At 37.8% G+C, this 14,902-nt stretch overlaps 1 protein-coding gene across 1 annotated transcript in view; it reads left to right on the top strand.

Annotated features, from left to right (window-relative positions):
- LOC138746714 (26S proteasome non-ATPase regulatory subunit 11) overlaps positions 1-13,137 on the top strand; it is a 60,505-nt gene extending 47,368 nt beyond the window's left edge. Inside the window, exons 7-14 of the mRNA XM_069905039.1 lie at positions 561-705; positions 1,843-1,903; positions 2,924-2,986; positions 3,922-4,047; positions 8,334-8,369; positions 9,625-9,676; positions 11,082-11,224; positions 12,630-13,137. Of these exons, the coding sequence (XP_069761140.1) occupies positions 561-705; positions 1,843-1,903; positions 2,924-2,986; positions 3,922-4,047; positions 8,334-8,369; positions 9,625-9,676; positions 11,082-11,224 (626 nt within the window). The 3' untranslated portion in view covers positions 12,630-13,137. The remainder of the gene's footprint in view (positions 1-560; positions 706-1,842; positions 1,904-2,923; positions 2,987-3,921; positions 4,048-8,333; positions 8,370-9,624; positions 9,677-11,081; positions 11,225-12,629) is intronic.
- The last annotated feature ends 1,765 nt before the right edge of the window (positions 13,138-14,902 follow it).

Here is a 14,902-nt window from a genome sequence, read left to right as displayed (position 1 = left end):
TCATAGAGACCTATAAAATTCTGGCAGGACTGGACAGAATGGATGCAGATGGGATGTTTCCAAGGATGGGAAAATCCAGAACCCGGGGCCATGGTTCGAGGATAATAGGCAAACCATTTAGGACCGAGAGGAGGAGGAATTTCTTGACCCAGAGGGTGGTGAATCTGTGGAATTCATTGCCACAGAGGGCAGTAGAGGCAGGTTCATTAAATCTATTTAAGAGGGAATTAGATCTATTTCTTCAGAATAAGGGTATTAAAGGTTACGGAGAGAAGGCGGGGACGGGGTACTGAGTTTGAAGATCAGCCATGATCTCGTTGAATGGCGGAGCAGGCTCGAAGGGCCGAATGACCTACTCCTGCTCCTATCTTCTATGTTTGTCCTATTTGATTTAGGATATGGTTAAACTTGTTACTAATAGAAATAATGTTGAGTGGAATTCCCATGCCTGTTCCTGCTTCAATGTCTGCGCGATAGGTAACATGATCCATTCAAGAAAGTCTGTCCTGAAATTTGCTTTGTAAATGGTGCGTGAATGTCTTTGTTGCTTCTGCTTGCAGGTATTATCCATGCTGCTGAAGAGAAGGATTGGAAGACAGCGTACTCATATTTTTATGAGGCATTTGAAGGCTACGATTCGATTGATAGCCCTAAAGCAATCACGGCATTGAAGTATATGCTGCTCTGCAAAATTATGTTAAATACGTAAGTTTAAAGGGTTCCAAAGTGGTTATGCAGAAATTGTAGCTTGAAGAACACCACATTAATCGGGTGTGTGCAAGACCCAGTTGGATTTAGATTGGATGTGTCGTAGGGGAAGCAGAGTAGTTGTGTGCATAAACAGTATTTTACGAGCTCCAATCAGTCTTGAGTTGAAGATATAAAACTTGATTTCTTGTGATCAAACACAAAAATCGTGTAAATTAATTCTGGTCCATTATCTCTGAAATGGCCAAAGCTCCTTCAAGCTTTATTGTTGGGCTTGAGGTGAGATTTGTGTTCCTTTCCAGCAAATGCTTTGAGTCAATAAAATGGAAACTATTCCATTAAAAACATTGATGCTAAATGTCTGTCTAACTCACCTGAGAGAGGACAGTTGATCAAACAGGTGATGAATGGCCTAACATTGATTTTGAATATACCCCATTTGGATTTGCCCGACAATTAGGGAAAAAATAGAACACTTCAATATCCTATTTAAAAATTTGGAATCTTGGAGAGAAAGTACCTATAGAGTGGAGAAAGGGTGACCTTGGGAATAATTTCAGAATATTGCTGATAGTGTGGTTCATTGATTTGGGCGACTGATCTATATTTTGTAAAACTTCTTCATGTCAGTGATTTTTTTTAAAAATACATATTCCTGTTCGATTTTCCTGTAATTATAGCAGATCAAACAAATTTTCATGATCTTGAGAAGAAAGCAAGCTGTAGACTCTAAGATGTGAGAGAGTACAGAGATGGAGATGTTCAGTGGGGGGGGGGGGGGGGTAATGAAAGCAAGGTGTAAACTCTAAGATGTGAGAGTACAGAGATGAAGAGGTTCAGTGGGGGGTTAAAGAAAGCAAGCTGTAGACTTAAGATGTGAGAGTACAGAGATGGAGAGGTTCAGTGGGGGGGGGGTAAAGAAAGCAAGGTATAGACTCTAAGATGTGAGAGTACAGAAATAGAGGTTCAGTGGTGGGGGGGTAAAGGAAGCAAGGTGTAGACTAAGATGTGAGAGTTCAGAGATGGAGAGGTTCAGTCGGGGGGGGGGGGTGGTTTGACGTGTTCTTTGATTATTGTGAAGAAAACAAATTACAAGGCAGTTTACAAAAAGAACATTCTTTGTCTTCCCCTCAGACCAGAGGATGTGCAGACATTAGTGAGTGGGAAGCTTGCACTCCGATATGCTGGACGGCAGGTAATATCATTATTTGGTTTTTGTTAAGGCAGGGAATGAGGGGAAAGGCTGCTCTCTCATGAGCAGTTTCACTGATACATTCAGGTCTTGGCCTCTGTTTTCAAGGAGGATGGGGAGGAAAATATTGACAAATGTTTGAGGTTTAAATGGTAACTGTAGATGCTGATATTTGCAAAATGCAAGGTGGCATCCTCTCCAATTTTTTATGTAATTGTTGTGGAGGTGGGGGAGTGTAATATATGAAGTAAAATCTTGAGCTTTGGACACTTTAAAATGAAGTACCTTTTAGCTATTTTGTGGGCCTGGTTAGTTGTGTTGCGAGTTTCACCATTTCAGTTTTCTACCTGGTTGTGTTGTAACTTTATTCCTGAACAATATTTGTTCAAGCCTCTTGCAAGGAAGATCAGGCAGCTACAGAGAATTTTGTAGGTTACTTGGCAGCCAAATATTTTCGAGGGTCCAGAAGCCCCAGTTTGCAAATTATAGCAACTTCATTATTCTGATCAACATTCCATCTAAAATTAAATGTGATGTTCCTGATCTACGTGATACGGTATCACCATTTGTATTTGCCATTAAGGAAGCATCTGCTTTAATTTTTTTAAGGAATTTGTAATCTGAAAAACACTGTGTAAATAGGAAGTTCAGACTTGGCAAATGGTGATGGGTCTCCTTGGGTCGTGTTTCAGTTCAAAGCAAGATTAACTGTGCAGACATTATTGGAGATTGAAACGACTGAACACAATGAAAAGGTGTTTGGAACAGGTTTCTAAATGGACAGAAAAAGAACAATATTATATATCACTGCAGATTGGACCTATTTCAGGAGCTTGAACTGGGAAGATAGTGAATTAAAATTTGCTATTTTTGGTCTTGAAGTTTAGCTGCAGATAGTTGAGAGTTGAAAATAGTTGATAGCTTGCATAAGATGACAATGAATGATCATAAATTAGTATGAGGGGTTATTTTCTTGATATGTTATTAATTTTGCTGTAATTATTAATTTCGATTTCTCTTCAGACTGATTCACTAAAATGTGTGGCCCGAGCAAGTAAGAATCGATCTCTGGCTGATTTTGAAAAGGTAAACTGACTAAAAAAAAATGCCAGTAATTAGATATTTCAGCATCTGAATATTCAATGTCTAATTTTTTTTTGAGATTACTGACCTGAAATGTACCCTCTATAGCAAAGATAAAGATACATAACCAACCTTTATGAAGGTATGAAAAATGTTGGCAGGCATCTCTTCCCATTGGTTTGGTTTTTCAAAAAATTATGTCACTTTGGTTCTTTTGCCAATTTACCTTCATTCTATGTCCCATTGTCCTTGACGCCTCTCCTCGTGGGAACAGTTTATATCTACTGTTTATACCCTTTGATTTTGTATATCTTTATCAGATTTCGCAATCTCATCTATTCCATGGAGAACAGCCCCAGCTTCACACTACAGCAAGGTCTGTCTTCAATGGAATTATGGTAGATTAGCATTACATAGATAAACTGAAGAATCTGAAAGATCACAGATTTGGTATATCTTTGCTAAAAAGATTTCTTGTTTAAGAGTGAAATTTGAAAGTTTTCAATAAAATACAACTATTTTTATTGAGCAACGTTGATTGGTCCAATCATCCGAGCTAATATGAAGAAATCTAACGTGCAATGTACTTCCAGAAGGGAATTGGGTAAATATTTACATCCAACCCCATTTGAAATGCGGGAAGGGCAAGAGATTGCTAGTTAAAAATGGCTCCTTTAAGCAGGCATAATGTGGAGAAATTCTATCTATGCTGCATTATGGATTCTTCCCCACATATTACAAGCATTTGGAAAATAAAAGCTGATGAGGAAAGTGTTTTGATCAAAACTCATTTTTTTTGTCACCTCATCAGAAACAACAGATTTTGCTTTGTTCAAGCTTCAAATTAATCTGCTAATGTGAATGTGCATATTGTACATTTCTTGAAGCATACTGACGATCTCCTATGTGTCAATATTTTGTTTGTTTTTGGTTTGCAGGCTTTAACAGATTTCCAGGCAGAACTGCGGGATGACCCGATTATAACCACACATTTGGCAAAACTATATGATAACTTACTGGAGCAGAACCTTATCAGAGTGATTGAGCCTTTCTCCAGAGTTCAGGTAGGAGTTGCAAGTAGTATGAATGAATTAAAGATTCTGTAGTATTATTTGCAATAATAAGCCTGGATCCCTCCTTCATATTTCAGTTATTCTAACTTTTTGTGACACTGCAATATCTTTAATATTGCTCAAGTTTATTTTGTAGATTTGCAATGGACTGATTTTGAAAACTAATGCGGTGTTTGGCTTGAAATAAAGAGTGGCAGAGAGAATAGAAAGAGATTCTTCTGTCAGCTTTTATATTAAGATCACTATATTTTCTCAACCTTGAATGTTCTTACTCCAAATGTGGGTAAATGCCATTGGTAGGAATTTAATACAATGCTGAGCACATCCATTGTGGGCTAAAGGCCTTGATTTTGTAGAGTATATGTAAGTGGCTGTGGTAAATCTCTATCAAAGGTAGCATTCTTTTTGTCTCCCTATTATTAATCTTTGCTACCAGTTACTTAAAAATTTGCTACTGCTTGCTCAGCTTTTCCATTATAAGAAAAGATTGATCTTTGTTTTCCATCAGTCTGTTCAGCCTGGTTATTTCTTGTATGCGATATGATTGTGTCATGCCCCTTTAAAAAGATCTCTGAAGCATTTGCTTTCATAGTAAATGTTGTACTTGTGTACCTCTGCTGACTTAGTTTGCTAAAGAAAATTAAATTGGAATGAGAGCATCTATTCATCTTCTGCATCTGTTTCAGAGACGTGCTGAGTTCCTCCAGCAATTCTCTGCTTTTACGACAGTCATCCATTTTTTGTACCAGAGGATTCATGTTAGGACCATAGAACACAGCAGCTCAGAAACAGGGTTGTAGGCCCAGCTAGTCTGTGTTGAACCATCATTCTGCATAGTCCCAATGACCTACACCCAAACCATACTCCTCCCATCCATGTACCTATCTAATTTTTCTCATGTCAAAATTGAGCCTGCATTCACCACTTAGCAGGCAGCTCCTTCCATGCTCTCACCCCTCTCTGCTTGGAGAATTTCCCCCGAATGTTCCCTTTAAACTTTTCAGATTTTACCCTTTACCCATATCCTCTAGTTCTTGTCTCTGTGGAAAAATCCAGTTTACAATTGCTCTATACCCCTCTATCAAATCTTCATTCTTCTACGCCCCAGGGAATAATGTGGTAACTTGTTTAACCTTTCCATGTCACTCAGTTCCTCAAGATCCGGCAACATCTTTATCAATATTTTCTGCACTCTTTCAATCTTACTGCAAACTTTGCAAAACTAAATGCCATTTTATATGTGGAAATGCCAGCATGACATCCTGTGCAATGTATTAACATTATTTTTGTGTGGCCAAATAAATTTTGCTCAGCTCATTTATGCAAAAACAAGATTTAAAAAAAATTAGTTCAAAAAAAGAGAAAAAGTGAGGTAGTGTCCGTTATCTGTTCAGAAATCTGATGGCGGAGGGGAAGCTGTTTTTGTAATGACTCCCACATCAAACTGACCATTTAAACTACTAATCTGGTGAACTCTGCTGCCTTATCTTAATCCTTTCTTGGGTAGAATAGAGAGACCAGATCTGGTCTCTCTACTCAACCCAAATATTCTTTCAGTAAAAGCCACTCTCCCTCCTGAGCAATTTTTATGCTTTATTTTTGTTTAAATGTCCCCACAGTGGAATAAATTTATGTAAAGCAAAAACCAATTGTCGCAAAAAAAATTTGGATTGGTACATGGTGTGTTCCAGCCATGAAACTTCATGGTTGATAATGGTATCTAAGGTCCAGACAGCTTGGGGAGGAGCTGACTCGCTTGAAACATTTGAGCCCTGTCATTATCTTTTCCAAATCGTTAATTATTTAGTGTGAGTATACGGTGCCATAATTCTGCCGATAACAAGTTAAAAATGTCATAATATCTTGTCTACTGCTGTTTGAAGAGAAAAATTGCTTTTAAATTTGCTTAATTTGTGAGCAAATTAATTATAATGGTGATTAAAATACATGAATGTGGAAGTTCATTAGAATAAGGCAGTATTTGTTCTCTCAATGTGCACAAAGGAACTATGTGGAATCGGTCAGTTTTAATCAGACCCATCTTACGTTCCTTTTGATAGCTCCACAGGTGTTTATCCTATCTCACTGTATCCATGGCATAATTTGTCATACCCATGTACTGAAACTCTTCAATTTTATTATATTGGTTTAATCTGAACAATCCTGGAATCACTGAGTTGCTGCAGGAACTCAATCAAGGGTTTTGACTTGAAACGTTGACCAACTGTTTCTGTCCATGGGCGCTGCTGGACCTGCTGAGCTCCTCCAGCAGTACAGTGATTGCTATAGATTCCAGCATCTGCAGTCTGTGCTTCTTCACCACAGAATCGCGATCCTACTGATTCCTGCCTATGTTAACTGGCTTCAACCAATGCAGTGGTAAGGCTGGGTGAGGAAAATTTGTTCATTATCGAATAGTCCCAAATAGTGTGAGTGTGGGTTAGGCTGATGGTTGGATGCTTGCTGTACTCATAATTAGTTGATGGTCTTCACCTTAACACCCTGTTGATAAATAACTTTTTTTGGCAGGTATCAAAGTGCTCAGTGGCATCGTGTGGCATGGAGCAGCCATTCTCAACTTTTGTTTTGTCTATGGCCTCCTTAGGACTATGCTCAAAGTTTATGGGTTCCCTTCCCTGTCAAGCAGTCATGTTTAACATAAAACATAACATAACAATTACAGCACGGAAACAGGCCATTAGGCCCTTCTAGTCCGCACCGAACCAAACACCCCTCTCTAGTCCCACCTCCCTGCACAATGCCCATAACCCTCCATCTTCTTCTCATCCATAGACCTATCCAACCTTTTCTTAAATAATACAATTGACTCCGCCGCCACTATTTCTCCCGGAAGATCATTCCACACGGCTACCACTCTCTGAGTCAAGAAGTTCCCCCTCATGTTACCTCTAAACCTCTGCCCCTTAATTCTTAACTCATGTCCTCTTGTTTTAATCTTTCCTCCTCTTATCGGAAATAGTCTATCCACATCCACTCTGTCTATCCCTTTCATAATCTTAAATACTTCTATCAAATCCCCTCTCAACCTTCTTCCATACTTCTGACCAACTATCTAAAAAAAATAGGTTTGTGCCCCCCCCCCCCCCCACCCAAGGGCAGCTGTTCATCCCCTGTTGAGAATGGCTGGCGCAGAGCCTTGTATCAAATCTTTTAGCCCAGCTGGCTTTTTCAACAGTTTTGTTTCATGCAAGCTTCAACTAATGATCACATAGCAAGCAAGTCCATTCAGAAGAGGAGGAAATTAGAACACTAGTGGAAAATAGGAAACATATTATCCATGTCTTCCCACTTCTCAGGTTTTATTATGTCCAGATTGTGAAGTGATGTTTCAACCTTGGTGGTCATTAATTACAAGCAAAGATTAATCAAGGATTGATAATAGGATCAAAATTGCAATCTCAGAAGTGAAAATCTACAGCTGTCATCTGGTGTTCACTGTGTCCCTTAAATTTTGAAGAGACTCATGCAAATGTGACACACCTTCATGAAATGAGATGTAGTTTGGTAGTCCAGTTGAATAAATTCTCAATAAATTAATTCTAAATTCTCAATTAGTACAGTTCATTCATAACTTCTGTGTTCATATGATATGCAGATCTGGAATTGGTACAAAATCAACAAATTTTTTTTGGCTATTATGCACCATTTGGGCTTCAGTTTGTCACAACCTTCACCCAAATATGAGCCAATAGGTCATATTTATTTTCATAATATTAATATTATGTTAATAATAATTAATATTATGTTAATAAGCTTGTGAGCTAAAAAGGGCTATGAAGAAGCAAGTGGAGGATTGGGATTGTTCAGACCAAATGTCAACTCTACATTGTTAGAATATGTAGGAAATATTTTTAAAAAAAAAATCTCCCCATTCTTAGCAAATCGATTTCATTAATTTTAACTTGAGTAACAAATGTAATGTTTTTCTGTTTAAGCTTAAGTTTAAAAAGAGTTTCTATCTAGTGAATAATTTGTACATCTTGGAACTAAACGCAATGTCCAATTAGCATGCCATTAATTTCTAAAGCACTTACTCAGGATAAAGATTGATTTAATAAAAATATTTAAATTGTCAATGATCATATCTTTTGTGCTATTAAAATTATATGCTAATATTATCAGTGGAAAAATGTTCCTTATATGTACCCTCATTTATGACGATTCTATTCAGAAAAATGGCTTTCAGCTGTTTCTTGCCTTGTCCTGTTTTTAAATGGCAACCAAATGATAGAAAATGTTCTTTCCTAATCTTACAGATCGAACACATAGCAAGTATTATAAAACTATCTAAGGTAAGTAATAATTGGTACATAAACATGAAGTTAAAAAACTGCTCATCTGGCGAATAAAGAGTCACTTTTCCTTGACCGTTCATCCCAAGGAATAATGGAGCACTCTAATTACAATCCAAAATGACATATAATCCAGGTTAAAATTTCTTTGCACTAACGTGGGTGATTTTGAGCTGGAATATATTGTAGTTGGTGATGACAAAGAATCTCTGCTAATTGTAGTACTCAAGTCAGCCTGTATCTGACCTCCTTTGACAGAGAAGTCGGGAACAAGCTGAACGTTAAATGGTGCAACTGACACAACTCTCCCCCACCCGTTCTTCCTCTGGAATCTCCATTAAATCCAGCAAAAAAAAAAGATATCCTGAGGTAAAGAGATTTATGCTGGCGGCACAGTTAGCGCAATACTTGTAGCACCAGCAAACTGGGTTCCTATCTGTCGCTGTCTGTAAGGAACATATTCTCCCATGACCTAGATGAGTTTTCTCTGGATGCTACAGTGCGGCCCCGCCCCACCTCCAAAACATACAGGATTGGTAGGTTAATTGGGTGTAATTGGGCTGGAAAGGCCTTCAATCAATGCTCTATAGTTTAAAGAAAAATTAAAAACTGCCATCATGGATGCTGAATTTTTATTATTTTAATTTATCTTTGGTGCTAATTCATAATATTTAACACAAGTACATTTTAAAAAATACTTTAAAACTACATGAAAGTAAGCAAACTAACATTTGTTTGATAATGCAGTTAAAATCTGGGAATCAATAATAGAGAAATGATTTGATTCAATTAAAGATTATCCATCTTTGGTATTAATAGTCAAACTACCTTTGTTCTGTTTGTAAAACATAAAGCTGATTTTAAAAAAAATTAGTTTGGGAAGATCAGTAGTTTAATTACATAATGGGTCTGAGATTAAAAATTCCACGAGCTTCCCTTAAGCCAAAAATGGAGAAAAAAAATCCTCTCGAGGGCTGATGAATCTTCAGAATTCTTTACTGGAAAACCCTATGGAGGGTCAGTCAATGAGTCTACTCAAGATGCATTGATAAATTTCTTAACTATTAATGGAATTGGAGTATTAAATTTGTACAAGAGAATGGAGTTGTAAAAGATCAGTTCTAATCGTACTGAATGGCAGAGAAGAATCGAGAAGTGGAATAAAATGCTCTTGTTTCTTAACCCTGAAAAGTTATGAAGTAGCAGGATAAATCATAATCTAGAACTTGTCTATAACATTGCACTATTATTTTAGGGTGATGTGGAAAGAAAACTCTCTCAAATGATCTTGGACAAGAAGTTTCATGGTAAGTGTAGAAAAATGTCAGAACAAACGAGAAACTAAAACAAAGTTTGAGGAATCATCATTATTCTCAGCACATTAGATTCAATAAATGACCAAACTTTTTTCAAGCAATTAATACAACCTAGTTTAACGGCAAATCCCACTCACAATTATTTACCTTGATCAAGCAATACTATATTTTTTGTGGGAAAACATCTTGGTTAAAAGTAGATGTTTTTGTGGGTTTTTTAAATGATCTCCAAATCACTTTTTTTCTCGTTTCCCGCTTTCCTTCTCCCTCCTGATTTACTCCACCCACTTTCCTTCTTCTCCCTCCCGATTTACTCCACCCACTTTCCTTCTTCTCCCTCCCGATTGACTCCACCCACTTTCCCTCTTCTCCCTCCCGATTGACTCCACCCACTTTCCCTCTTCCCCCTCCCGATTGACTCCACCCACTTTCCCTCTTCCCCCTCCTGATTGACTCCACCCACTTGCCCCTCCCGATTGACTCCACCCACTTGCCCCTCCCGGTTGACTCCACCCACTTGCCCCTCCCGGTTGACTCCACCCACTTCCCCCTCCCGGTTGACTCCACCCACTTCCCCCTCCCGGTTGACTCCACCCACTTCCCCCTCCCGGTTGACTCCACCCACTTCCCCCTCCCGGTTGACTCCACCCACTTCCCCCTCTTCTTAAGGGTTGGCTTGAGCATTAGTTAAACTGAAAAAGTAGACTTCCTTCCCTGAAGGGCATTAGTGAAACATTTTTGGTGACACATTTAGTTTATATTGATAGTATTGGAAGATAAAATAGAAATTGCTCAGTTTTCATCAACTCACAGAAATCTAGTTCAGCATTAGCTTGGAAGAATGGTCTGAAATTAATTATAAAGATTAGGAAAACTTTAAATGAAGCCAGCAGAATCATTTTTGTTGACATCTGGAGGACCACAGGCTTGGTCCAGACGCCATATTAACTCTAAGGCCCAAAGGAAGCTGATTTAGGAGGGGATGGGCAGAGGCAGGATTGAATACAGAGGGTATTGATCATCCAAGACAATATAGCAAGTTGTACCTTGCCTGAGAGCAGTATTATAGCGGAAGGAGAGCATGTCTGATTATGGGATTAATCATCTTAATAAGAACTAACCAGGCAAGAAAATTTTTAAAAAAAAGTAATCTTGTTAATGTGTCATCTTTAATTTTATGCCTTTTGGAGATCAGGCCATCTTTTACTTACTTAGTTATTCATTGTAACAGAAATGTTGACTTCTGTATACCACTGTATAAATGCTTTCTATGTACAATATGTAGCTGTGGTATTTACTTGATGCTTGCTTAAGATTGTGAAAAAGGTTATCTCCATTTATCCGTGGAATTTATATGAAAATACTTTGTTATGCTTGTTCCTTGTATTAATTTAAGGTATTCTAGACCAAGGCGAGGGAGTTCTCATCGTGTTTGATGAGCCTCCAGTGGACAAAACATATGAAACCGCGCTTGAAACAATCCAGAATATGAGTAAAGTAGTGGACTCTCTCTACAACAAGGCAAAAAAACTGACATAGGTGGGTGTCATAATGATACAATGAACAGAATACTTGATGATCTTTTATTTTAGTTGATTAGAGCTGTATTCATGAGATCATTTTGATGACTTTCTGGAGATTTGTATAGATACATGCATTTTCTTATAACTTTGTATTTATTTTGGAAGCTATTTGCAACCCGGCCTCAAGTTGCATGTTTTTGCCAACAAGAACTAGTGCCTGATTCTGGTGTCTCAAATTCCATGATCCGTGTTGCACAGAAAATATGACCAATGCCAACTCGACACCTTTTAAGAAACTGTAAACTTAACAAATGTAAAACAAACTGTTCAATAGAGAGAACAAAAGAAAATCAATAAAGTACCCTCATTTTGATGTTCAGTGATGAGATGTCCTCCAATGTAATGATTTTAAAACAAAAAGGCAATTGTACACATTGAGACTAAAATTGAGTGTATCTACAAATATGAAACTGAGTGTAAACTTGGGTGAGAGTTGGATGAACTGCCATTTTTATGAAAATTATCCACAGTAATGTTGCGATGTGTTGTGGAGGCCTGGTCATTAGGGGAGTTTAAGGGGGAGATTGATAGGTATCGAAGTAGTCAGGGTATCAAGGGATATGGGGAAAAGGCTGGAATTTGGAACGAGATGTAAGAACAGTTTAGCTCAGGGTGGATTTGTGGGACAGACTCGATGGGCCGAATGGCCTACTTCTGTTCCTTTATCTTGTGATCTAACCTTATTATTAATTTTAAAATATAATCAATTTCTTTACCATTCAATGCACGTCACAACATTACTGTGGATAATTTTCATAAAAATGTAAATTTAAATTTAAATTTAGACATTCAACACAGTAACATGCCATATCAGCCCACAAATCCAGGCTGCCCAATTTGCACCCAATTAATTTACTCTACCAGTACGTTTTGAACAGTGAGGGGAAACCGGAGCCCCTGAGGAAACCACACGGATACAGGGAGAAGGTACAAACTCCTTACAGACAGTGCAGGATTCAAATCCCCGTCCCAATCGCTGGGCACTGTACTAAACCGCTACAACAGCCGTCCTGCCCCAGGTTATTGTAAACCAGAGGGGATTTCACCATTTAGAAGCAGAAAAGACCATTGTAGAATCTATTGAATGAGCTTTTGGGGTATACTGAAAGTTTTGTACAAAAAAAGAACATAAGACGCTAAGGGGGGAATAGAAGGCAGATAGATATTGAGATGTTTTCACCAGCAGGAAAATCGTAAGAAAGAAGTCTTTGTTACAATGGGTCTGAGATGTGTTTAATTCATTTGACCCTTCAAAACCGGTGCTACATTTTCAAGTAGAATTTATAAGCTCTACCATCGTATCACTGTTTTCATTGTCAACTCTAGCAACAGATGTTTACCTGTTTGTTTTCCTTCAACAGAGAACAACTTTGATCCAGGGAGTTGGAGTGTGTGACAGAAGAGAGTTGAGCTTGGAGAAATGCTAGGATTTTTTCAGTGTGTCCTACTTTCGGTCTGAAAGTTTTTAAATCCCTCGTCAAACTCATTCTGTTCAGAACAAGTTTGTTCCGGTTTGATGTAGCCTTTTACCCAGCAGGTTATCGGGGTGGTATGACATTTTTAAAAAAAAATCCTCTTGTCAAATTTTGTCCTGCTCTTCATTCTCTCGAGAGTTTAACCAAACTCTCACTTTGTTATACCAGAGGTTTTTTGGTTGCCTGTTGACCCATACTGTCTCTATGGACCTGGCTGACATCACACTGCTTTGGATCTGACTTGTTTTCCAACAGTTTCCTCAGTATGCCCTCTCTATTTTGGTTCTTGCCATCAATATCAAATGTACAAAAGGTTCTCACTAACCAACAATTATCAGGTATATCTGATGTTCAGATGAGTTCATAAATAAAGAAGAAAACATTTTTTTTCAAAGTGTGTGTGCATTTTTTTCTTAAAAATTTCTAAATTAGCAAGGAGGAAAAGTGCAAAAATTGTATATTAATTACTAGAACTCCTAGATATCTTGGCTTTTCCACAGATGTTTGAATATTTTAAATAGAAATGTTACAGACGAATTGGTGTACATATTTTCTGCATCCTAATTTCTTGGAGGTGGGTGGGGATTGAGAAAAAATATCTTTTTGGAACATCAGTGTTGGCACTGTAAATTTCTTAGAAATGTTTGTGGAGTTTGGTTAAAAATGAGTTGCAAATGTTCAATCATTATCTTACTAAAGGAGACTTGCACAAAAAGATGCTGAAGTGGGTTTTTCAAATTCACTGCTGTCAACCAGTCCTATTTGGAACAGGGAAAGGGAATATTCCCTTTGATGACCAAACAGGAGTTTTTAAAAGGCTTGGATCTTGAAGTTCCAAATCTAGTTTTCAAGGTCATGGGGGTGTAGCACATTTACAGACCTAGAGTTGCTAGGCTCCATTTGGAATTGGCTTGGGTGGAACCTGCAAGTTGCTCATTTGCAACTGGATCTTCTGTCCAAAATTATTTATAGCACCACTAACTTATTCAGTTGCAAAAGATTCTTGATATTTCTTGGGTTTTGTCAACAAGCTGATAGCTGCTGGCTTGGTTCCGAACCTAATCTTCACTGCAGTCCAATTCTGGATTGTTAATCAACAAAGAGAGGGTTGGTTGCTTTTGTCATGTCAGAAGCAACAGAAAAATTGTGTCCAGCGAGTTGCCTGAATGACTGAAGGTTGAGCCAACGAGGTCCTTATTTTTACCTATAGCTAATTTTATTGCAGCAACTGACTTGCTGTGAGATAAGTTGTTCTGATGCTTTTAATGAAAATAATTCACCAAAATGGCTATTTTCTTTAGGAGCACTCTTCAGTGACCCTGATGCTATGGACTTTGAAGAGTAAATCTTGGCAAAATCAGCAATAACTCTCAGTTCTTTATAGTTTTCTGGACTGGATGACAAGATCTAAAGAAAACTGCCTTTCCCAAGCGTGGCGATGTCAGATCTACTATATTTTCACTTGCAGCATGTGGTGTGGTTACCTGTGGGACCCTTGCCTCACTGTGCAATGGGATAGTGGGATAATGAGTCCAAAGCTACCAGAAACAAGCATATTAAATTTCAGTGCCTCAAACGCAATGCTGTTTGTCTCCAGATTTGCATTCTAAAGCTGGGAATTTTATAAAAATGGTAATGTTAGCAGAGCTACAAGTGGTGTGTCTCGAAACTTCATGATCCCAAAGATAAATTGTTGCTATTTCACAGTTTAATTTTGTACTCAAGTATTTAATTCTTAAAATATCCAATCCAGTTAACATTTTCTTGTTTATCAATCAAAATTAACTAGACTAAGGACTCTTGTTTGCTATAACTGCTTCGATGAATTGCTATTTGTGGTGAGGACTAGAAGTGATTTATATAGTTTGGTGCAGGTGTATCTTGTTCATGTCTCTGGGAGGGTTTTTTAAGCTTGAATGCAGTTTTCTTGGTGCTATATTTGATTGACCTGACTTGGAATGTGCAGATTTTGTGCATGATCTCTTCCAGTAACTGCACCTCTTTTAATATATTTATTATAAATGCAATATTGGATGATGTTGACATTTCCACATTTAAAGAAAATAAACTCCATCTTTGATCTGGTGCATTTTCAGAGTTTTTAATTATATGAATGCCTCTCAACGTGTACGGTGTTCATATTGGCTTGGAAGATTGCT

This window comes from Narcine bancroftii, chromosome 12 (assembly GCF_036971445.1).
Source record: "Narcine bancroftii isolate sNarBan1 chromosome 12, sNarBan1.hap1, whole genome shotgun sequence".
NCBI lineage: Eukaryota > Metazoa > Chordata > Chondrichthyes > Torpediniformes > Narcinidae > Narcine > Narcine bancroftii.
Note: the sequence above shows the minus strand (reverse complement) of the source record. Positions and strands in the feature narration are given on the sequence as shown.